At 49.3% G+C, this 25,226-nt stretch overlaps 1 protein-coding gene across 14 annotated transcripts in view; it reads right to left on the bottom strand.

Moving 5' to 3' along the window:
* The window catches only part of tspoap1 (TSPO associated protein 1), a 50,808-nt gene that overhangs the window by 21,797 nt on the left and 3,785 nt on the right, over window positions 1-25,226 (bottom strand). For 13 of the 14 annotated variants that reach the window (XM_028982207.1, XM_028982208.1, XM_028982193.1 and 10 more), the window contains exons 3-9: window positions 9,587-9,694; window positions 9,302-9,430; window positions 7,496-7,672; window positions 6,440-6,631; window positions 1,682-1,843; window positions 548-631; window positions 299-388 (exon numbers count right to left, since the gene is read on the bottom strand). In XM_028982207.1, coding sequence (XP_028838040.1) covers window positions 299-388; window positions 548-631; window positions 1,682-1,843; window positions 6,440-6,631; window positions 7,496-7,672; window positions 9,302-9,430; window positions 9,587-9,694 — 942 coding nt within the window. Of the gene's footprint in view, window positions 1-298; window positions 389-547; window positions 632-1,681; window positions 1,844-6,439; window positions 6,632-7,495; window positions 7,673-9,301; window positions 9,431-9,586; window positions 9,695-24,652; window positions 25,116-25,226 lie in introns of those variants that run through there. The other variant, XM_028982206.1, reaches the window with a different exon arrangement.

The raw sequence follows: 25,226 nt of genomic DNA, 5'->3' as shown, positions 1-25,226 counted from the left end.
CATCAAACACACACACACACACACATACACACACACACCGTCATCAAACACACACCACACACACACATGAACACAACATGCAGACACACACTGAAACATACGGTCAACACACACACCACACACACACAAATACAACATGCAGACACACACAGAAACATACCATCATCAAACACACACACACACACACACACACACACACACACAAATACAACATGCAGACACACACACGAATACAACATGCAGACACACACAGAAACATACAGTCATCAAATACACACACACACACACACACACACACCTGTTCGAGCAGTTGAGCCTTCCTCCTGAGGAGCTGCGTCTCCTCCTCTAATCTCTCATTTCTGCTGCACTCCTCCTCAAGCTGGCTCTCCTGCAGATCAGACACACAACACAACACACAACACACCAATAGAACCAATTACAGTGCTAAACTGTGAAAATATTTTGTGTGTATAGTCCCATAAAGGGCATGTGTGTGTCTGTGTTCTTTTGTACATTTGTATCTAGAAACGTGTGAAGGATTTCTTACCAAATCCTGACATCTCTTCTGCCGCTTCCTTACTTCATGCTCGAGACCTTCACATTCTTTTCTCTTCTTGCTCAGCTCGCTTTCCTGTGGGACAACACGGCAGTTCACAACCACACCGCGATGCAACCTGCAGGAGGTCCTGCGTCGATCAACAGCTCCATCAACTTATCGTTAAAAAACAGGAGATCTATTCTCCGGGTGGGCAAGATCTGGAAATAATGGGGCAGCGGTGGCCTGGCGGTTGAGGAAGCGGCCCCGTAATCAGAAGGTTTCGGTCTGCCAAGGTGCCACAAAAAAACTCCCCGGGCGCCTGTCGTGGGCGCCCCCACTGCCCATGGTTAAATATAGAGGACTTATTTCGTTGTGTCACCGTGTGCTGTGCTGCAGTGTCTCGCAATGAAAATCACTTCACTTTCCCTAAAAGTTCCCAGGCATCTGTTTCCCCCCAAAAAAGAGGAGGAGTACCACCGCTCTCAAACAGCTGCGCTGCCGTGTTGTAAAGCTTAGCGCCCTTTAATTAATCTAAATGCAGCTTTACATGCAGTGCCAACAAAAGGTGGAAATCTGATTATTTCACCACGAGCTTCCACGCAAAACGGAACTTCAGAAATCACAATTCAGCGTATGAATAATAATAATAATAATAAAGTGAAGTGATTGTCACATGTGATACACAGCAGCACAGCCCACGGTGCACACAGTGAAATTTGTCCTCTGCATTTAACCCATCCCCCTTGGTGAGCAGTGGGCACCATGACAGGCGCCCGGGGAGCAGTGTGTGGGGACGGTGCTTTGCTCAGTGGCACCTTGGCGGATCGGGATTCGAACCGGCAACCTTCTGATTACGGGGCCGCTTCCTTAACCGCTAGGCCACCACTGCCACAATTCAGTACAGCTTATATGATCCACAATAACTAAATTGGACTTTTTGATGCTGTACCCCAGTGGAGGTGTTGATTAAATCAGCTTAATTGAAGCCGGAGGTGGGATCTCAGATTAAAAGTCCTGAGAGCGCAGCGAATTGCTAATGAAACCCTGCACCAGAAAACCCGCTGCTTATGATGTTCCTGAAATGCACATTTCTAAAACGAGGAATCGTTTACTCGAAAGTGCCCTTAAATACGCTGTTCTCACCAAGAACTGGACACGTTGCTCCTCTGTTGGCTCCTCCTCCTGGGCGGGGCTTGGGCCCGGTGGGGGCGTCACTGGTTGCCACGGTTCCTTCTCTTTGACAGGAGCCTCCTGACACCTGGGCGGGGCATCATCTAATGGTGGTGATGGGGTCTCAAGCGGGGACTGCGGAACAGAAGACATTACAAACACTTTTATCCAGTCGAGGAACAAACTTTCACACATCAAAGCAGGTCAACGATGTCCAGTATAGCGGTCATAACATGTGACGTCCCTCCAGTTTTACTTACTGAGTTGGCTCTCATAATGAAATGCCTAATCTTTAATATAAGGAAGTTGCAAGGACCACGGTTTTACATTTGCAGCATTTACCAGACGTCCTTATCCAGAGTGACTTACAATCAGTAAGTGGGATTTGAACTTGGCTCTCCTGGTTCATAGGCAAGTGTGTTACCCACTAGGCTACTACCACTAGGCTACTAACCAACTACTAGGTTTTACTCAACACTCTGTTCACCTGGGAGTCTGAGCTCACACCAGGGTTCACAACCAGACAGCTAAATTTGAGCGTCATGATGGAAGTCCACATCCAGCTTGAATGTCCCAGCTGATGGTCGGACGCGGGGAAAAATCTAGCCTTTTTACGCACATAATGGCAAATAAATTTCACCAAGAAGCTGCCTTAATGCCACAAGATACTCGGCGTGTTGAAATAAATCTCACAATCGATGCATGGCGATGCAGACATTACACATTTACATTTACATCATTTATCAGACGCCCTTACCCAGAGCGACTTACAGTCAGTAGTTACAGGGACAGTCCCCACCTGGAGACACTCAGGGTTAAGTGTCCTGCTCAGGGACACAATGGTAGTAAGTGGGATTTGAACCTGGGTCTTCTGGTTCGTAGGCGAGTGTGTTACCAACTCGGATACTACCAGACGTGGATGATTCTGCATGGAAGATTCTCCATTAGATCATAATGACGTTGTTTGGTGATTTTCTAGTTATATAGTAGGGCCGGTAGCGACCTGATCTGAGAACAGCGCCGCTCCAGGTAGGAGTTCGGCCTCGTCCACAAGGACGTTTGGAGTGAACGCCCTCTGAACGCCGGACGTGTTTTTTACGTGTTTTGTAGCTGCGTTCGAATTGAATCGTACGACCAGTGAAGGTTCTACACCTCACACAAGATACAGATGTTAATCTGTTCATTGACTCATTGCCATCCTGATGTCCTTAAAATCTACAGTTTTTCTGCTTTTGTCCATAATATTCTTTCCACATTTAATATTTCTATAAGATTCAAGAGAGGTTTATTGTCAGTACAACAGTGTACACAGAATACAGTGTATTGAAATACAGTTTCACACAGACCCCCCAGAGCGCGATTGTAAAAAAAAATACATATGTATACAAATATTGTACATTTCACATTAATTTACAAAAGAACATTGCACAGAATTGCACATTTTTTAAAACTAAAACTAAAACTTAAATACCTGTCCAGATGCATGATTCTGTCACAGTGATATGAACTTGAACACAGATACATCAGCAGGCCCACACCACGCCGCGGCAGAACGGTGGACAGAGTGTCTATCGTCAGCAGGTCAGAGGTCAGCCCCTAATCGGAGGCTAATTTTAGAGCCACACCTGGTCACACGGCGTCGGCAAGGCTGCGTGGTAACGAGATGAGAGGCGGGTGCAGGGTGGGCGTCCCGCTCTCATCACCCCGACCAACAAGCAGCCAGATAAGCTGGAGGCGTTCTGACAGCCCGAGTTTACCCAGCATGCAACTGCACCGAAGTCAAAGACGAAAGTGAACTGCGAAGGAGACTTTGCTAAATCAGCTCCGTGTGGCGGTATCGGAGGTGAGAGCCTGACGGAGCAGATCAGGACGATCCCGCCTGACCTGCCCTACTGACCCTCACCTCGCACCCAGCCAGAGAAGCAAGTCACACAGACACACGGCAGGGGGAACACGCCCGGCGGTTCAAACATACGAGCCCTGGAAACGCCGAAACCCCGCTTACGAGCGCCGTGTCCCCGGTGTGTCCCCGTCACTACTGACTGGAAGGCGCCTCTGGGGTAATAAATGCCCTGAATGTGCACAGTGGACTCACTCCGGGCCGAGGCGCCACCAGCGCGGCCGGGTTAAAACGCCCGGGCGTTGTCCCCGGCACGCGCTTACCAAGGGGCACAGATCGGATGGGACAGGCCGCGGTCACCGTAAGCACATTGCCGTAATCCCTGGACTTCTGGAACGGGTAACTGGATCACTTCTTTTAAAAGCACCTTAATGGATTGGCCGGCCTGCTTGCTCGTCTTTGATTTTGAATATATATAAAGATGCGGGCGAGGGAGCGGGCGGTGGCGGTGGCGGCGGCGGCCCGGCGGGCCTCCTCTCCTCTCTGGCAGTGCCAGGTGGAGTCGCGGAGGACGGGACGGCCTTGCCTGCTGGGTGCAGACCGCTTCCGAGAAGCGGTGAGGTGCCGCAGCGGAACCGGAGCGTCTCACGGACGCCACCTGCACGGTGCACACGCCGGTGCCCCGTGACGCTGCACGAAACTGCACACACACACACACACACACACAACAGAACACAACGTACCCCTCCTGCGTGGTGTCACCGGTCCTCGATCTCGCCACAGTTCTACCTTCATCCCCAAACCCTCTCACCACAACCACGGCAACCGAGAGAGGATTACTGGACCGTACCATTCTGTTGTCAGAGGGGATTAGCGCGCGCACACACATACACAACATGGCCCCCTTTCTGTGTGTGTGTGTGTGTAAACCACAGATTACCACTACTGGCACTCTCATCTGCGCCTCAGGAAGAAGGTTGCGAGATCCAGAGAGGAACTTAAAGTGGGCGTAGAACTGGACGCTTTTTCCAGAACAGTTCTGCATGCAGCGGATATTTTATTACACATCACCAATTTAAACTAAATTACAATAAAAGAAGAAATATATATTTTTAATTGTTCAACGTTACAAAAATAGTTTTAGAAATATAAAATATGAAAATGCTCATCAGAAACCATCCTGCAGGTCGTGGACTTGCATTTTAAAGTGAAAGTGACGTGATTGTCATTCTGAAACACAGCAGCACAGCACATGGGGACACGGTGAGACGTGTCCTCTGTGTTTAACCATCACCCTTGGTGAGCAGCGGGCACCATGACAGGCGCCCGGGGAGCAGTTTGTGGGGACGGTGCCTCACAGCACCTCAGTGGCACCATGGGATTCGAACCGGCAACCTTCCGATTAAGGGGCCGCTTCTTTAACCGCTGCGCCACCGCTGCCCCTTGGACGTTTGGACGGTGGGAGGAAACCGGCCCGAGGAATCTGCAGCCCCACCTCTCTCTTTCCCTCTCGGGCCACAGTTCAGCGTGAGAATCGGCTCATTACGCCCCGCGGCGGATTACTGGCAGTTCCCACCGCAAGCCATTATATAACAGCAGCCGCAGTCGCCACGGCGACAGTGTAAACATACACTAAGCTCCCAAAAACGGCGCCACACCACGTTCCGCATTAACACGCACACATACATAATCTGTCGCCGTCGGAAAATCGCTGTCCGCTTCGGCGCGGTCAGGGACGCACTCTGACAGGTGTCTCTGAGCATGACCTCTGACCCCTGTAATGGGGTCCTGCTGCACTACAGAGTTACTGGACATCGGCGTTCCCCTCTCCATCTGCTGCTGGATTAGAGATTTTCCCCAGAGTGGGATCCCAGCTTCCCACAGTCCTCAGCATTAAGACTGGATCTCCACAGGGGTGCGTACTAAGTCCCCTACGGTCCACGCTGCGCACGTACGACTGTGTCAGCGCCCACCCAAATAACGCTATCATCACGTCTCGCGTGACCTCACTGGTGGCAAGACAGCGAACAGGGAGCAGGTCCAGAGGCTGGTGGGGTGGTGTGTGGAAAACAACTTGGTCCTCAACACTTCAAAAACCAAGGAATGCTGACCTGCAACCCATCTACATCCACAGGGAGGGTGTGGAGTAGGTGGCCACTTTTAAGTTGCTGGGTGTTCATATGGATGCAGATCTGAAATGGAGCTCCAACACCTTGGCGGTAGTAAAGAAGGCCCAACAGCGACTCCATTTTCTGAGGCTCCTGAGGAGAGTCAACCTGATGAAGGAGCTGTGGACCGCCTTCTACCGCTGCTCCATTGACAGTGTGCTGACATATTGCATCTCTGTGTGGTACTCGAGCTGCACGATGGCTGGCAAGAAGTCACTACAGAAGGTCATCAACACCGCAGAGAACATCTAAAGGACGTCTACAAGACTGTAGCGCTAGAGACGACACACACCCGCTGGAGACTACACACACCCGGGACAGAGGGCGTTTCAGATGCTGGCGCTGAGGTCAAGAACAATAGAACGAAGGACAGTTTTTACAACCAGGCAATAGCACTCATACACATAACCTGCAACATACACACTGCATCTACTCCGCTGCTACTACATTACACTACAATACACACCAGTACGCTACCTACATTTACTGCATTTGCCCTTATCCAGAGCGACTTACAATCAGTAGTTACAGGGACAGTCCCCCCCAGGAGACACTCAGGGTTAAGTGTCTTGCTCAGGGACACAATGGTAGTAAGTGGGGTTTGAACCCGGGTCTTCTGGTTCATAGGCGAGTGTGTTACCCACTAGGCTACCTCAATCATTTGCACACTCCTGTAGAGGGGTACAGTAGGACTGCCATTTCCAAAGCGCAGTTTAAACCCACCTTGTGGGTGTCATCTGTGGTGAGGAGGGTGCTTGCCACTGCAATGTCTGTAATGTCATGGGCGGAGTCAGGGGCGGGTTTTACTTCTTGGGTGGAGCTGACAGACAGCTGTCTCTGCAGACGCAGAACTTCCTTTTGCGATTCCCTCAGCAGACGTTCAAAATCTGCCACAGCACTGGAGTCGGGAGAGTCCTGCAATCACACACACACACACACACACACACAGTACACAAAGTTGGAAAACCCCTCTCCTCCATGTGGGGACATTTTGCAGGTCCTCACAATAAAAACCGCTTAATAACACAAGAAAAACTGTCAATAAGAAATTATTTACGTTGTTAAATGTCCCCTATTATGGAATTTTCCCTTTGTGAGATGATTTAACATTAATACGAGTTCCCCTAGCCTGTCCTTAAGTGGCTAGAAATGGTTAGAAAAGCCCCCTCAACTTCTATTGGCCGCCCTCCTCCTCGTCCCGCCTCTCTCCTCCTCATTAGCATTTAAAGGTACAGACGGTGGGTGGGAAATCTCATTGTGGGACTAGATCAAAGTGGCTGTAATTCTGCACCAACACTGAATTTCAGAAAGAGGCTTCCTACAGTTTTACGGGACCAATAAGACCGATAGTCTGTCTGTACTCAGAAAGACTCCTACTCGTGTCCCTTTAACCTTCGTCCCGACTGTGTATTTTTATGCTTTAAATGAGCCCAACGGGCCGAAGGGAGGTGGAAAAAAAACTAAATGGAAGAAATTCAGGTTATTAGGCCTTTGGGAACAGAAGGGTTCCCATTCTTGTGTTTTCCAGGACATTACAAATGACTGAACTGGCACAGTAGAACGGGGTCACCCTTCCAACAGAGCGTAATGTGACACATATTATTGCATCCAATAATGTCCTATTACAACGAAAGCGTGGCAAACAGGGAACAGTTGACACCAGGGGGCGCCATTAACCAACGCGTTCACCAGCATTCGCGCTTTTATTTCAACAGCAGCGGCGTCCTGGTAAAAACTCCCAAACTCGGGACGATGGAGAAGAAGAAGACGATGAAGCACCTTGCTTTGTCCGAGTCGAGCCTCCAGCTGGCGGCACTCCTGCTGCAGGGCTGCGATCTCTTTGTCTTTAGACAGCAGCGAGTCGGCGTGCTGCGCCAGGTCCCGCGCCCGCTGCCGGGCGAACGCCCTCTTGTACTGCTCCACCACCCCCGGCTTCACCGGCATGGGGACATTGACCTGAAACAGGGGGTATTTTACTGGTCATTTTCATTTTCTAGTGAGACGTGTGCATGTCTGTGTGTGTGTGTGATGGCAGCAAGGAACAGATGCTGTAACCCCCACCCCCACCAGGACAGGGACAGGTGGAGGCCCAGGTGGCCAAGTGGGCGGCCGTCCCACTGACACCAACCCCAGGGACACATGATAGGGGGCGGGGCTTCAACTCAATTAACATAGACATAGACATGTGATACACAGCAGCACGGCACACAATTAAACATTAGTGCCGATCTGTCTCTGCATGTAGCCAGCAGCTGACTGGGTTAATAATCAATATAATCAATAATTTACTGTCTGCATTACAGCCTAAACGTCACCTTCTCGTATCATTTAGAGTAACTGTAATGAACTCTATTAAACGTTCCTCTACAAATGATGTTCTAATACTGAACACAGGCCTCCATTTTTTTTCCGTATTTTGTCCCGTTAGTGACATACAGTCATTACGGTTTCGTATTTTAATGCTTAAATTAGACAATCTTTAAATATTATATTGTGATTGACATTTGTGGCATATACACTCACCGGCCACTTTATTAGGCACACCATGCTAGTATCGGGTAGGACCCCCTTTTGCCTTCAGAACTGCCTTAATGTTTGGTGGCATAGATTCAACAAGGTCACCGAGCACTTTCAAGCGGCAGCTCGAGACCTTCCTCTTTAGAGAATATTTAGATGAACTTGTAACCTTCTTCTTGTCTGACGTCTGTATAGTAACTAGAACAGAGTGAATAAAAAGATTGTATTGATAGTTGGGGGTCCTAGTGAACCAGAACTGACCACTTCATCCATGGTGACATGGAAGCACGTTGTAAGTCGCTCTGCCAAATGCCTTAAATGTAAATGTAAGGTACTGGAAACATTCCTCCGAGATATTGGTCCATATTGACATGATAGCATCGCGCAGTTGCTGCAGATTTGTCGGCTGCACATCCATGATGCGAATCTCCCGCTCCAGCACATCCCAAAAGTGCTCTATTTATATCTACTAAAGGTGCCCCTTTCTTTCCCTTTTTCGGACCTTCATTGTAAACCCCAGAGATGGTTGTGTGTGACAGTCCCAGAAGATCAGCAGTCTGGCACCAACAGCCATGCCACGTTCAAAGCCACTCATTATGAAGCTCGGTTTGAACTGCAGCGCTTCGTCTTGACCATGTCAACGTGCCTAAATGCATTGAGTTGCCACCATGTGATTTGTGTCAACGGGGTGTGCCTAATAAAGTGGCCGGTGAGTGTAAATTAAGAGTAAAAGCCTAATTTCCCAAATAGGATATTTTTAAAAAATACTACCAGTCAAAGGTTTGGACGCCTCCTCATTCATGGGTTTTTACATTATAGGACAAAACTAAAGATACAGGACTATGAAATAATAGAGTTGAAATAAAGAGTTGAAGATTTGATGAAGGTTTATTACCAGCCACTAATGAGCCACTCGGCTGCTCGGCGGAACCCCTGCGGTGGAACAACGAGGGCCATTCAGCCGACCGAGAACCATGAAAGCATCTGATCTGCGTTCCCGGTTTTCATTGGATATCCGATGCTTCCCCTGAAGACTGGAATAATGCGTCTTGCTGTGTTGCAACTCACCACTTTCATGTTGGCCTCCTGCAGCTTGTGCGCTCGATCCTCCAGCCGCTTGGCGATGAGCGCCAGCTCAGTGTTCTTCCTGCGGAGCCGCTTCACCTTCTCCTCTGTCTCCGGGCAGCTGCTCTTGCGCTGGGGTAGGATGGAGGGGTAAAGAAGGAAAAGAAATGTTCTTACATGACTTTAGACCCATAATGCATCAGGAGTCTGGAAGTGGGCTACGTGCTGTGGAGAGTCGGGTGAGACTCCCTGGTTCAGGCAGGGGGTGGGGTGGGGGCGTGGCCTCACCAGCAGCCCGTTCTCGTCGCGGAGCGTCGCACACGTCTTCTCCAGCTCCTCCAGTGCCCGCAGCAGCTCCGCGTTCTGCCGCACCAGGAAGCTGTAGTCCGCGCCGTTCTGCGGAGACACGAGGGGGCGTTACTCCATGTTGCCCCTGCCACGCCCTTATCCAGAGCGACTTACAATCAGTAGTTACAGGGACAGTCCCCCCCTGGAGACACTCAGGGTTAAGTGTCCTGCTCAGGGACACGATGGTAGTAAGTGGGGTTTGAACCCGGGTCTTCTGGTTCATAGGCAAGTGTGTTACCCATTAGGCTACTAGCACCCCTGCCACGCCCTCTGGCTAAAGTCAGAGACAGGAGCTGAAGTGGCTGGTGGTGTCCTAGTGGGTAAGACAGCAAGTCCCACTTAACCCTGAGTGTCCCCGGGGGGGACTGTCCCTGTAACTAGTGATAGTAAGTCGCTCTGGTAAATGCTGTAAATGTAAAGATGACATCAGCGATCTCATGGCCTGACGATCCCAGGCAAACCTGATTGATTCCAACCAATCAGCAGCATCTGCAAGCCCATGACTTCCAAACAAGCTCCGCCTCCCCTGAGGTCCAGCTGAAGCTGTACACACCACCGGACACCCGCCGCTCGCCGTGTCTACAGCTGCGCCTTTTGTTCGTTCTCTTGGCACAGGGACGCCGTCACAATCCCAGTTGACTGTGAGGAGCCGTCGTGCCAGACGGGTGCCGGGAAGCCGGAACGCCAGACACAACGTTCCCACTGCTGCCAGCGGATCAGTGCCGACATGGTCGACATTTAATAAATACATAAACTACAGGCACTAGAACGGGAACAAAACCGGCGGATATGAAAAGACAGAGTTTTCCACCGTTTCTACTGCCATCGCGGGGGATGGATAAATGGGCGGGGCCAGAGACGCCGGGCCGATGCCGGTGATGAATGGTGTTCCCCAAATGAAGTCCCCGGTGCCCCGCCCTCCCCCCTGCATATTACACGAACGCGCTGTGTTCCAGATTTAAATTTTCTTTACTGGTGGAAAAAGTAGAAATAAAGGAATCTCACACCAGTTTACAGCATCTGAGTCCTACGCTCAGCACTTTACACCTCAAATCCCCTCTCTGGAGGGGGGGCGGGGCCAACATTAATCCTCCCCAATGCCTCCCTCAGCAAACGGCCTCTTACAGGCGTCCAAGGGAGGCCGAGTGGCACAAGCGCCCGTCAATCAGACGGCCACCACGTCTACACCTGCTGGCTGCTACGCCAACTAAAGGAGCCTTTTGGCTGCCAAGGTGTCTGTGTGTGTGTGTGTGTGTGTGTGTCTGTGTGTGTGTGTGTGTGTGTGTGTGTGGTTTTAAAGGAACAGGATGGTAGTGGCCGGGGGAAACACACTCGCCTATAAACCAGAAGTGAAGTGAAGTGATTGTCACTTGATACACAAAGTCCCAGGTTCAAACCCCACTTACTAACCCTGAATGTCTCCAGGGGGACCGTCCCTGTAACTACTGACCGTAAGGGGCTCTGGGTGTCTGGTAAATACTCTAAATTCTCTATCTCTGCATGACTGTACGCTTGTCAAGTGTTTAAATGAAAATAACGTTACATATAAATGGCTTTATGTTGTTAAGGCAGCATGTTGACCCGTCCATTCTTATTTTATAATGCTTTGCTCAGTGGCACCTTGGCGGATCGAGATTCGAACCGGCAACCTTCTGATTCCTTAACCGCTAGGCCGGCACCGCCCCAGAGACGGGGACGGAGCGGGGAATGATACGGGACGGGGAAGTTCTCCACCACATCATGTTAAAGAGGGGAGCCTACAAATGGAGATAATTGAAGGCCACAGCCTCCAAAAACACACACCCTCCATCACGCGGCACGGCCTGACACCGGTCTCCATGGAGACACAGTTTTCCAGGGGACATGGTGGTTAGAGGCGGACGAGCAGCAGCTGCTGATGCACTTTTCACCAAAGTAAAACCGACAGAACATCTGCAGCCATTAATCACATCAACAGTCTGAATAAGAGTGTCAGAATTCTCAGGTACTTGCATTTGTACATTTGTGAGCTTTAGATAAAGGTCTCTGCCAAATGATCCTAAACAAGTGTGCAAAGCAAGAAAAAAAACAAAAAAACATAATAATAATATACATTATCAGCATCACATGATCGCTGCTATGGATAAACGTGAGTGCATCAATGTTGCCGCATAATTCATCATTAACGAGACATGAACCTGGTATCTCCACATAACCGATGCTCCTATATGGCCACTTGATCCATATTTATTATTAAAGCGGTCATAAACGGGATCTACTTCACTTTACTGAACCTCCATCATCTTTATTTCTTCATATCTTCTGATGCAGCTGGAATGGTTATGTGCTCCAGAATCTTTTCCGAAATGAAGGATTAAAAATTAACAGAATAATGCAAACCGCAGCATAAATTATTTAATCCCGTTCCAGATGAAATGAAGGCTGAACAGAACAACGGGGAACGTTTCAGCCTGTAAACGACGTTCCTGCTGAAATATTAAACAACCGAGTCGGGTCGTTTTATTTCATTTTGGATTTCGGGTCGATAGAGGAGCGCTGTGATGACATGAGTCCCACGGGTTGGGGGGGCTACTCCACCCACGGAGATGAGAGGGGAGACGGGAACGCCACAGACACCTCCAGACGTCAAGCGCAGCATGACAGACAGCGGGATTTAGGGCGGAGAAAGAGAGAGAGCGGGAGAGAGTACTTTCTGACAGCTCACTGAGGAAGAGTCAGGCAGCTATTCTCACGTTCAGATGACACACACACACACACACACACACACACACACACACACCAACAACCAGGTCATCAGGACAGGACATACAAACACCTCATAAAACACCACCCATACGAAGCAGGCATGTCACAATACTGAAATTTAAACAGACAATTACATGAATAAATAAATTAACAAATAAATGTTTTTTTTTTTTTTTTTATGTTTTTGAGCCATACTAAAAAAAAAAACGCTTGCTGCTCATGCAGCGGAAGTAAAAAATATATGCGCGCTGAGCATTAAGATAAGATAAGATAAGATAATATAAGATCAACCTTTATTAGTCCCACAAGTTTTTTTTTTTGTTTTTTTTTAAGTGGGAAACTGCATATGTCACGGCAGAAAGTGGATAGAAACAGAGGTAATAGCATATGTATAAATATGTATATATATCTACAAATGTACAATTGAAATCTACACATGTGCAATGGGTACACCTGTACATCGTGGGTGCAGCAGCCTGCCACCCACAAATAACAGCTGTAATTGGGCCTGAAAAGTACTCCCTTCGCCCCCCTCAGCAATTTCGCGTCTTTCTCGCGATGTTTAAATCTAATCCCCTGACCATGTCCGCCAAAAACTGAAAATCAAATAAACATTCTATAAAAAATTTACAAGCAGCGGATCACAGGGAAAGGGTAGGTACTATAGATCGGACGCTCGAGCCGACCACCCGAAGTGGTGGCCTAGTGGTTAAGGAAGCGGCCCCGTAATCAGAAGGTTGCCGGTTCGAATCCCGATCTGCCAAGGTGCCACTGAGGTGCCACTGAGCAAAGCACCGTCCCCACACACTGCTCCCCGGGCGCCTGTCATGGCTGCCCACTGCTCACTCAGGGTGATGGGTTAAATGCAGAGGACAAATTTCACTGTGTGCACTGTGTGCTGTGCTGCTGTGTATCACGTGTGACAATCACTTCACTTTCACAAATACTCTCAACCAGACAAACGATCTGGCTCATTTTTAATAAAGCGTCGGGATCCCGCCTCACCTGATCGATTTTTCATTTCTCCTCGCTGTTTATGCCCAAGGACATGCGATCGATTATAATTGAATAAGCGTAAATGGGAGTTTGGGACGCAGCTGATCAGAAATTAAATTGACAGGAATCGATAGGAGGAAGAACAAGAAGTAAAGAAAACCTCAGATCACACTAGAATCAGGTGGCTCCAGACGTCAGAACATCAGAGCCTGGAATATTCTGATGAAACGCAGGCACCAGCGGTGCAATTCTGAAGAAGCGAGTGCAGAATCAGCAGATGCGAGTGTGTGTGATGACACGATGTTATGCTCGGGCCTGGAATATGCGAAATTCCCGGTTCCCTGAAGGCCTGTGCAGGAAGCGCAGTCTGCCCCGCCCCCGGCGCGGGAAGTGTCTGAAACGCGAGCCCCTGGTGGAAATAAAGAGCCACGATAATCAAGCACGTGTGAAAGGGTCGGCTGGAGAACAATGGAAGGAGACGCTGAGCGTGCAAATGGCCCGCACCCTCATGGGAGGAACCCGGGTCACAGGTGGGACACAGGAGTCCAAAGGGGAGGGGCCTCAGATATCTCAGCAAAAGAATTGAGGAGATGGAAGCCTCACCTTGGATGGGGTGTAGATCCAAACCGTCCAAGGAGCAAGAATGAGACGATTCTAGAGAGAACGTCGGATTCAAACACAGATGTACCCGACCAGACGAAAGAAATTAACTCCCACAAACAACTAACAAATTTCGGGAGCTTGACTTCCACGTCACGGAAAGTCCAACAAATAAAATGGAATCCGCTGTAAAACGTAGAATTGCATATAATTCGCCTTTCTGGCTGCTCCTGCCCACTATGTGAAAGTGAAGGGATTGTCATTGTGCAGCACAGCACGCGGTGACACGGTGAAACGTGTCCTCTGTATTTAACCATCACCCTTGGTGAGCAGTGGGCAGCCATGACAGGCGCCCGGGGAGCAGCGTGTGGGGACGGTAACCAGCAACCTTCTGATAACGTGGCCACCGCCGTGGCGAAGAGGCTGTCGGTGTCGAATCCGTACCACCTGCCCGATCGGCTCCGCAGTTCAGCATTCGTTCTTTTTTGCACCATCCACTCCATAATCACACAGGTTTTAGGGGAATAAATACGCTTACAATGGAAAACATGGAATTCAGAAGGATTAAAATGGAAAAAAAATGGAATTTAGGGAAAAATCTAAGATTTCATAGGGCCATAAAATTATTCAGCAAATTCCCACAAACAACATACATTTATCTAGCAAATGACTACAGATTTATCCAAAATTACTATCAGGTTAACATCAACCGCATCCAACATAGAAATTTCAGTGATCAAGTTAGTAATAGGTGTGTGTGTTTGTATATACACACACACACACACACACACACACAGGTTGATATATCTCGGTGCATCTGTATTTCAGTATCGTTGGTTCTACTTTTCTCGTGATTAGGTTCTGATTTCAGAGAACAGAATGATGTAGTTCATTAAGCAGCCATGGTTGTTCAGAACACACACAAAAGGGTTTAATAATCTGATAAAGAAAGAGGCTTTTTAAGTGACTGACTTAACAAATGATGGAGTAACTTACAACATGAGCAATGTCTGGAGTTCTGTGTCCTACTATAAAAGAGGACATTTCTAAATGACCCACACTACCTCTAAACGATGGTTCTATTTACTGCTGTTCTTTTTCTCTTTTAGTAGATGCTATAGATGCTATAATAATTCCAGCTACACCCATGTGTGAAAGCAGAGGTTCCCTCCTGCTTTTTATATTTCCATATCACTGCAGTTTGCTGTATGGACGACCGGTTCCTGTAAAAATGACAATTAAAAGCGCCGCTCTAATTTCTTCTCCTCCTGCTGGGTTTTAATTAAGCAAAAAATAAAAAAAGATCACAACGTCCCGGCAAGACAGAGGGACAGGGAACAATGACATTCTGATTAAATCAGTGCTGCTCTGAGTGGTAATGAGGATATGATGGTGGTGGTTCTAGAGCAGCAGTGTGGTAACGAGGATATGATGGTGGTGGTTCTAGAGCAGCAGTGTGGTAACAAGGATATGATGGTGGTGGTTCTAGAGCAGCAGTGTGGTAATGAGGATATGATGGTGGTGGTTCTAGAGCAGCAGTGTGGTAATGAGGATATGATGGTGGTGGTTCTAGAGCAGCAGTGTGGTAACAAGGATATGATGGTGGTGGTTCTAGAGCAGCAGTGTGGTAATGAGGATATGATGGTGGTGGTTCTAGAGCAGCAGTGTGGTAACGAGGATATGATGGTGGTGGTTCTAGAGCAGCAGTGTGGTAACGAACCTCTTTATATTCAACCGTTTGCATCATCACTGTGAACCTGCTCCAGTGAGCGGAAAATTGTCATTTTTCAATCATTACGACGCTAAATGTTTATCATATTATTCAGAAAATGATGCAACCATGGAAACAATTGCACATTCCTTCACATCATCTACCCAGGATGGAGAACTTCATTCTGTTCGTATTTGAACGTTCGATGCTGGAGAATCTCCCATCCATCGAGCCCGGTTGCAACTCCTCTGTTCAGGAGAGCTTAGAAGCACAAAAAGCCAGCCTGGCTGGGGGGTGGAGCCTCTCCAAACGACCCAGTGGCCCCACCCAGCTACTTAGTGTTATAAAACCGGGGGTAATTATGATAGATGGGCCTGATTTCTGTATGTCCGTAAATGTGAGATAATTGGATGCGTCGCCCAGGTGGGATAGTGGGCTACAAATTTTAACCAATTTCACGAACCAAAATTTATTGCTGCCGCGTAATGCACTAAATTATACAACGTTCTGTGAAAATAATGGACTCGGAGCATTTTGGAGCCTGGAGCATTTTGGAAAGGGGGGAAACAATATGCATGACAATAAGACGTCGCCGAGCGGGATCCCCCCTGGGGTTCCTCCTCATGAGAATTCCCATTATTCCTTCCACTCCGTCTCCCTCTCTCTCTCCTGCCACCAGCGATGAGAACACGTTTCATTTTTCCAGGTAAATTGGATGTGGGTGCAGGTCGGGTCGGGGTGCAGGAAATAGAAGGGTAGAGCGCTGGAGACGAGCCCTGGAGGCACCGCGGTGAAAAGCAAATTTCCATGACAGGCCTCTCAGAGTTCAACCTCCTTCCAAATGCATTTAATTTCTGAGAGTGAGTGTCGGTAATTAAATAGAAGGAGAGCACATCTGCTCAAGCTCCTCAAAGCTTTTAGTTCCATTTGTATGGATCGGCCTGCAGTCCTCATCACAGAAGAATTTACAAAAGACTCTTCTGCAGAAAGTCAACCACGGATAAAATGAAGCAAAACTCAGTCCTGGTTTTCCCATTTGTCTGCTGTCATGTTGGACTGGTAGAGGGATGGATGACTGCTAGAGGGATGGGTGTTGTATGGTTGGAAGTTAGGTAGAAGGATGTTGGATTCTGTCATGTTGGACTCTTAGAGGGACGGATGTTGTAGTGTTGGATGTTGTATGGTTGGAAGTTAGGTAGAAGGATGTTGGATTCTGTCATGTTGGACTCTTAGAGGGACGGATGTTGTAGTGTTGGATGTTGTATGGTTGGAAGTTAGGTAGATGGATGTTGGATTCTGTCATGTTGGACTGTTAGAGGAACGGATGTTGTAGTGTTGGATGTTGTATGGTTGGAAGTTAGGTAGAAGGATGTTGGATTCTGTCATGTTGGACTGGTAGAGGGACGGATGTTGTAGTGTTGGATGTTGTATGGTTGGAAGTTAGGTAGAAGGATGTTGGATTCTGTCATGTTGGACTGGTAGAGGGACGGATGTTGTAGTGTTGGATGTTGTATGGTTGGAAGTTAGGTAGAAGGATGTTGGATTCTGTCATGTTGGACTGGTAGAGGGACGGATGTTGTAGTGTTGGATGTTGTATGGTTGGAAGTTAGGTAGAAGGATGTTGGATTCTGTCATGTTGGACTGGTAGAGGGACGGATGTTGTAGTGTTGGATGTTGTATGGTTGGAAGTTAGGTAGAAGGATGTTGGATTCTGTCATGTTGGACTGGTAGAGGGACGGATGTTGTAGTGTTGGATGTTGTATGGTTGGAAGTTAGGTAGAAGGATGTTGGATTCTGTCATGTTGGATGGATGACTGTTAGAGGGACGGATGTTGTAGTGTTGGATGTTGTATGGTTGAAAGTTAGGTAGAAGGATGTTGGATTCTGTCATGTTGGACTGGTAGAGGGACGGATGTTGTAGTGTTGGATGTTGTATGGTTGGAAGTTAGGTAGAAGGATGTTGGATTCTGTCATGTTGAACTGGTAGAGGGACAGATGTTGTAGTGTTGGATGTTGTATGGTTGGAAGTTAGGTAGAAGGATGTTGGATTCTGTCATGTTGAACTGGTAGAGGGACAGATGTTGTAGTGTTGGATGTTGTATGGTTGGAAGTTAGGTAGAAGGATGTTGGATTCTGTCATGTTGGACTGGTAGAGGGACGGATGTTGTAGTGTTGGATGTTGTATGGTTGGAAGTTAGGTAGAAGGATGTTGGATTCTGTCATGTTGGATGGATGACTGTTAGAGGGACGGATGTTGTAGTGTTGGATGTTGTATGGTTGGAAGTTAGGTAGAAGGATGTTGGATTCTGTCATGTTGGACTGGTAGAGGGACGGATGTTGTAGTGTTGGATGTTGTATGGTTGGAAGTTAGGTAGAAGGATGTTGGATTCTGTCATGTTGGACTGTTAGAGGGACGGATGTTGTAGTGTTGGATGTTGTATGGTTGGAAGTTAGGTAGAAGGATGTTGGATTCTGTCATGTTGGACTGTTAGAGGGACGGATGTTGTAGTTTTGGATGTTGTATGGTTGAAAGTTAGGTAGAAGGATGTTGGATTCTGTCATGTTGGACTGGTAGAGGGACGGATGTTGTAGTGTTGGATGTTGTATGGTTGGAAGTTAGGTAGAAGGATGTTGGATTCTGTCATGTTGGACTGTTAGAGGGATGGATGTTGTAGTGTTGGATGTTGTATGGTTGGAAGTTAGGTAGAAGGATGTTGGATTCTGTCATGTTGGACTGTTAGAGGGATGGATGTTGTAGTGTTGGATGTTGTATGGTTGGAAGTTAGGTAGAAGGATGTTGGATTCTGTCATGTTGGACTGTTAGAGGGATGGATGTTGTAGTGTTGGATGTTGTATGGTTGGAAGTTAGGTAGAAGGATGTTGGATTCTGTCATGTTGGACTGTTAGAGGGATGGATGTTGTAGTGTTGGATGTTGTATGGTTGGAAGTTAGGTAGAAGGATGTTGGATTCTGTCATGTTGGACTGTTAGAGGGATGGATGTTGTAGTGTTGGATGTTGTATGGTTGGAAGTTAGGTAGAAGGATGTTGGATTCTGTCATGTTGGACTGGTAGAGGGACGGATGTTGTAGTGTTGGATGTTGTATGGTTGGAAGTTAGGTAGAAGGATGTTGGATTCTGTCATGTTGGACTGTTAGAGGGATGGATGTTGTAGTGTTGGATGTTAGGTAGAAGGATAATGAATAGATGGACGGATGGATTTTGGAAGCTTGGCCCAGAAACCCTTGTTCCTAAATATCTGTATGTGTGTTTTACAAGAGACAGAATATTAATATTCCACCCGTAGGAGGTTGAACTGCAGCATCGCTGCAGCGTCTCCAGCTCTGCGCTCCATCTCTCTTCTGCAGGATTAGTGGTGATGCTTTGATGTGTTCTCTGGATGAGAGGACTGTGGCGATTGGCAGAACCCAGGAACAGTGGGGGCATATAAATAAAAAGGAGTTAAGATTTTAAAATGAAAGCACATTACAGCTTTCATTCCTCTACATGCAGCATTTGTAGAAAAATCTATTTCGGTTTACGAGTCCCGGGTCTGTTAGTAAAAGCTGATGAAGGCGCTTTTTCCTTCTCCTGCTCTAATTACAGGGATGTATAAAGTACGTGATGGGAACTTGGGCACAATAAAACCCCTTCTATATGCCTGCTGCGCTTGGAAAACGCCAGAACCGTGGAGGCGGAGCTCACTAGCGCTGGGCCGCCTCGGAAAGTGGGTCACTCCAGCAACACTGAGCACCATTGTCAGACTCTGCGTCGTACCTCTCTCTCCCTGCCCACGCTGCGGTGTAATCCATCCTCCGATCTTCAGCCACAACCACGCCGGCCCGTCACCGCGGGCTCGGCCGCACACCGCGGTCCAATACACGACCGCTCCATTTAACAGATTTCCCCGGGACTTCAGCAACGATTAATAATCAATACATTTAACTAAATTCATTAGGCTGCTAGTTGCATATAAAACCAGAACACCACAAAGTCCCAGGTTCAAATCCCACTTAATACCATTGTGTCCCTGAGCAGGACGCTTGACCCTGAGTGTCTCCGGGGGGGGGGGGGGGACTGTCCCTCTAAATACTGATTGTAAGGCGCTCTGGATAAGGGCGTCTGGTAAATGGCGTAAATGGTAGATGCCTAAAATATTCAGAAGACATAAAGGATGGACGACTGCATTAGTATTAACCACGCCCACTTCTGACTCTTCGGTTTCTAATTGAATGTCCATATTTAGTCCGGTGAGAATTAGATTTGCCTGTAATCCTTTAAGGAAAATAAAAATCCCACAAAGTCGCTCTACTGTAATTTATTATTCCCTGAGACATGCCCGTTCATGGCGCTCCTCGTGCCGGCTGTGATTTGTCAGCGTTTCTGTGCTGTCAGGTAGTGGGCGGTGACTGATTAGGGTGGGTGCGTCCCGCCCGGCGGAACAAAGCTCTCCAGGCACCCAGCCCCTCCCCTCAGACTCCCACCGGAATTAAAGATGCTGGTCTGGACACGGCCTCAGGTGTGGAATGGGGGCGGTTGTCTCAGTGGGTAACCCCCCCCCCGGAGCGTGTCCTTAATACAGGACAACGTGAAGACAAAAAGCACACGGTAACAAAAAGCAAAAAGGATGAAAACAAATGATGTGCACATGCATGAAAATACAAATTAGAGCTGTGAATCTCGGCCCGAGCATTTCAGTCGGGTCGGGCCTAACTTTTCAGGCCGATTGATAAAGAGGACACAGCAGAACACAACACGAAAGTTGGCCTGGGCCATCAAACCAAACACATGATGTCGAAAAAACAGCCAGACATCCTGTCGTCTTCTTCAGCATCGTCTTGAGAGGAGGACGCCACCATCAGGGTGTATTAGATGTGACCCCGACCCTCCAAACGGGAGAATGGGGTGGTAGTAGCCTAGCGGGTAACACACTCGCCTATGAACCAGAAGACCCAGGTTCGAACCCCACTTACTGCCATCGTGTCCCTGAGCAAGACACTTAACCCTGAGTGTCTCCGGGGGGGGACTGTCCCTGTAACTACTGATAGTAAGTCGCTCTGGATAAGGGCGTCTGGTAAATGCCATAAATGCTACAGCATCGCCGCTTTCTTCCGTTTCATGCAAATGAGACGAGGTCACGGGGTCGCAGATTCCATATTAAACAGTATCTGATTAACACGCAGTGCTGATCCGGAAGAAGCAGCGGACATAAATCGAGTCCGCGCCCGCGAATTTACTGCGGGCCGCGCGGCAGAAATCGGCAAGTGCCGCACGACACAATTACAGCAGGGAGGGAGGACGGCGGGATTTACAGGCCCACCTCCCACCTCCCACCCCGCCGCAGGGCCCGGCTGCCATTAAAATGCCGTAGATGCGCCCGGGCGGCACACGCCTGCGGACGGGGGACATAAACGCGGCGAGAGCCTCGAACGTGCCGTTCAGAACCTTATAAACACACGTCCTCCCTCAACTGTTACATGATCCTGATTAAATACGGCAAAGCAAAGCACCGTCCCCACACACTGCTCCCCGGGCGCCTGTCATGGCTGCCCACTGCTCACTCAGGGTGATGGGTTAAAAGCAGAGGACACATTTCACTGTGTGCACCGTGTGCTGTGCTGCTGTGTCTCAGAAGTGACAATCACTTCACAAACACTGCACATCACGACCATGATCTCTGTTATAAAGTAGTAAGACATTTATTGCACAATTCTCCCTGGCAAACTACATCTGATCCAGGGAGGAAGACCACGCCCGGAGTGTGTTGAGTCAGAACGAAGTCAGATCCGTTCTGGACGGCTTTCTTTTAAATTTCCCATCTGATCCCAAAGTTTGTCACGTGACTCCGGGCGCGTGAGTGATAAGAATGCGGAACTGGGTGACAATCTTCATCCCCGTCCCCAATCCCGAACCCCGTTCACCTCGTAGCCCGCCTATTTAAATGGGCGTCGGCATCAGTGGGCGGAAACTCACCCACCTCAGTTAGTCTGTCGAATGAAATCTCATCACACGGACGTCTGTCCATTACAGTCAAGCAGATGTGTGAAATTGGCCGTACGGCCTTTATAGACCATTCCCCGACCAATCAAGTGCAAGCAGAGGCCTGGTATGGTCCAAAAAGCCAACGCAGAATTCCAGCAGTCCCCGCCATGTCCTCCGATGGACGAAAACAGGTCATTTTACAGAAACATCACAAAAAGCGTCTACGCCTGGATTCACCAGGTTCACCTTGAAAGCCAGCGCGTCGGAAGCTCCACCTGAGCAGCAGGTCATGAATCATTCATCACGTAAAATAAGGGAAACGTCATCATCCAACACTCTGACCTTCAGCTCAGACGCAGAACCCATAAAGCCCCAGAGACGAGTACGGGTTCTCCATCCCGTACGTGTGGAGTCAGAGTCTGACGTTCAGACGTCTGCAAGGCCTTCAAACCAGATCGCTCTCGCTCTCTCTCTCTCTCTCTCTCTCTCTCTGTAAAATGTCACCGTGACGCTGGGGACGTGCTGGACCCTCAGGCGGCCGTTTAGCCGAGGAGGTGGAGCAGGAGGAGCTCCTCCGAATACCAACACTGACGTCGGAGGTAACGAGGGGTTAAACTGGAGCCTCTGATCCAACCTCGACAGACAGACAGACAGACAGACAGAGAAAGTCTGTTTTAAACTTTAAAAAGATAACCAGGCGGTTCCTGTCCATGAAGCACATGGGGGGAAAAATGTGGGAGACCAAGACACAGGAATTTCCTCCGACTGGATTCTGCTTCCGGCCATTCTACCAACTTCCTGGAGGCCCGAATCGACCGACCAGTAAAATACATCATGGTAAACATACGCTAGAACATATCTATACTGTTCTAAGGGGGCGATCGTAATTGGGTTGGAGTGGAATTCTGGGTGTAAAAATGTGATGGGTCTGTGATTAAAACACACACACACACACACACACTTCTTCCCTGCTGATAACAGACACCAACATGACAAACAGCAGGCTCAGCGTGTGTGTGTGTGTGTGTGTGTGTGTGGACTCAGACGGCATCTCTGTGTCTCTGGAGGTGGAACCGGGTTCTCCAGCTCGAGACCTGATATGATCTCACCACGCGCTGGAGATGAACCGCGTCAGGTGGAGAAAAGCAAGTGGCCAATTCCTCATCGGGAACACACACACACACACACACACACACACACACCACACAGGTCTACAACCGATCTGCTTGAGGCATCACAACCTGCTCCGTAACAGCGCCGCAACAAAGGAAGGGGCGGGGCCAAAACAGAGGACGAGGACCGGACGTCAGGGATACGTGGGACGAATGTAAGTGACGGTGTCAAACAGTCACATTGTCAACGGCAGACTTTCTACAGCAGAGACGCCGCTGAAGTGTGATGGTGGTGGTGGTGGGGGGTCTGACACACACACATCTGAACAGCTGACGTGTGTTTGAGGAAAAGGGAGAACTTCCCATGGTTCTACCTGGAACCCACGCGGGTGTAAGCAAGATAGTCCAGGAGGTGTGTGTGTGTGTGTGTGTGTGTGTAAGGTGTGAAAGTGACAGGATTGGAAAAAAAAACGTGAACACTGATGTGTGTGTGTGTGTGTGTGTGTGTGTGTGTGTATGTGGCATGACGCTGTGTGTGTGTGTGTGTGTGTGTGTGTGTGTGCTGTGAACACTGCAGACTATAGAGATGGTGCCCGAGGCATCACATCAACACACACACACAGAGCTGCTGGTTTACAGGAGCGTGTGAATTTATTCATGTTCCTCCAGGGCCCCTGGACCTGATTAGATCTTCTCAGAGCTTCTAAACCGTAAAGCGTGACGAGGCCGCTGGGGTACGAGTGTCACACGCGCCTCACAACTTAAACTTCAACACGGACCCTGACACGACTGAGAGGCGCGACTCATGCCGCATGCACACAGAACGAGGAAAGGTCGACCACACACACACACGAGCCCGTCTTCAGGGACACTGTCCCCGTCACTACGGATTGGGAGTTGCTCTGGACAGCGGCCCAAACGTAAAGGCGTTATCAGGATCCCAGTTCAGTAAATCGGTAGTAGCCTAGCGGGTAACACACTCGCCTACAAACCAGAAGACCAAGGTTCAAACCCCGCTTACTACCATCATGTCCCTGAGCAAGACACTTAACCCTGAGTGTCTCCAGGGGGGGACTGTCCCTGTCACTACTGATAGTAAGTCGCTCTGGATAAGGGCGTCTGGTAAATGCTGTAAATGTAAATCATAAGGTGACGATGAATCACAGACACACGTTACACCGAGCCGAGACAAAACTGCAGAACTAGTCTAAAAATACATCACACACACACACTACAGAACTCACAAAAAGTAACTGACCCCCCCAAAAAAAAACACACACACACACCACCCGACAGCTGGGAAAAAAAGAGCAACTCCATGTCCAGTAAAGTAAAGTGAAGTGATTGTCACACGTGATACACAGCAGCACAGCACACGGTGCACACAGTGAAACATGTCCTCTGTATTTAACCATCACCCTGAGTGAGCAGTGGGCAGCCATGACAAGCGCCCGGGGAGCAGTGTGTGGGGACGGTGCTTTGCTCAGTGGCACCTCAGTGGCACCTTGGCGGGTCGGGATTAGAACCAGCAAACTTCTATTTACGAGGCCGCTTCCTTAACCGCCAGGCCACCACTGGCCACCATAGGCCACCTATAACTGCCCCAATTCACAGGAAGGTCATAGAGGTGGAACACACACACACACACACACACACACACACACGGCTGCGTCTCTGCAGGCCGGCTGGAACAGACGTTCTACACCCCGTCCCCTGCCATCCCCACCTTCCAGAGTATGAACGTTCCACGGATGGAGCGGACAGGCGGTGAGGAATGTGGGTCGAGGTCAGAGTCCGGATTTAGAGCCGCGAGGTGTCGGCGGCGCCGTGACATCACTGCCGGGGTCCGTGAACACACCCACCTTGGCGAAGCCCGCCTCGTACAGCGAGTGTGTGCGTCTTCCCAGGACGGGAGGTCCCTGCTCCTCGCGGGGGTCCGGCGCGGCGTCCATCTCGCCCGGACCGTCGGACTCCGGCCTGGTGCACAGGTCGTACATCTCCCGGCGCCGCTCGCCGGATCAGCGCGGACGCATGACGGGCCCGCTCGTCGCCGCGGAGACAGTACCAGGGCCCTCCTCAGCCAATGGACAGCGAGGAGCAGGAAGGAGTCACTTCGAAGCAGGGACGTCGTCCACGAGTCGTGCCGCAGCGGTCGGTTCCTCGCAGAACGGGCGGAACCGGCACCGCACTCGCTCCTCCGGAGAAAAGCCGGTTCTGCCGCGGTATCCAGGGTCGCCGCCGCCTCTCCGTTCTCCGTCCGGACACGGAACGTTAAGACGGGAGACGAGGGACGGAGGAGGAGCTTTGTGTGTGTGATGGTGTGGGTGAAGGGGGTGGGGCAGACGGGCTCCGTCAGCCTATCACGTGCAGCCAGGCCGAGGCAGCGGGCCAATCGTGACTGCAGCAGGAACTGGTTTCCATGGAGATGATGCTGGA

This window comes from Denticeps clupeoides, chromosome 6 (assembly GCF_900700375.1).
Source record: "Denticeps clupeoides chromosome 6, fDenClu1.1, whole genome shotgun sequence".
Lineage (NCBI taxonomy): Eukaryota > Metazoa > Chordata > Actinopteri > Clupeiformes > Denticipitidae > Denticeps > Denticeps clupeoides.
This window is presented reverse-complemented; position numbering and strand designations above follow the sequence as displayed.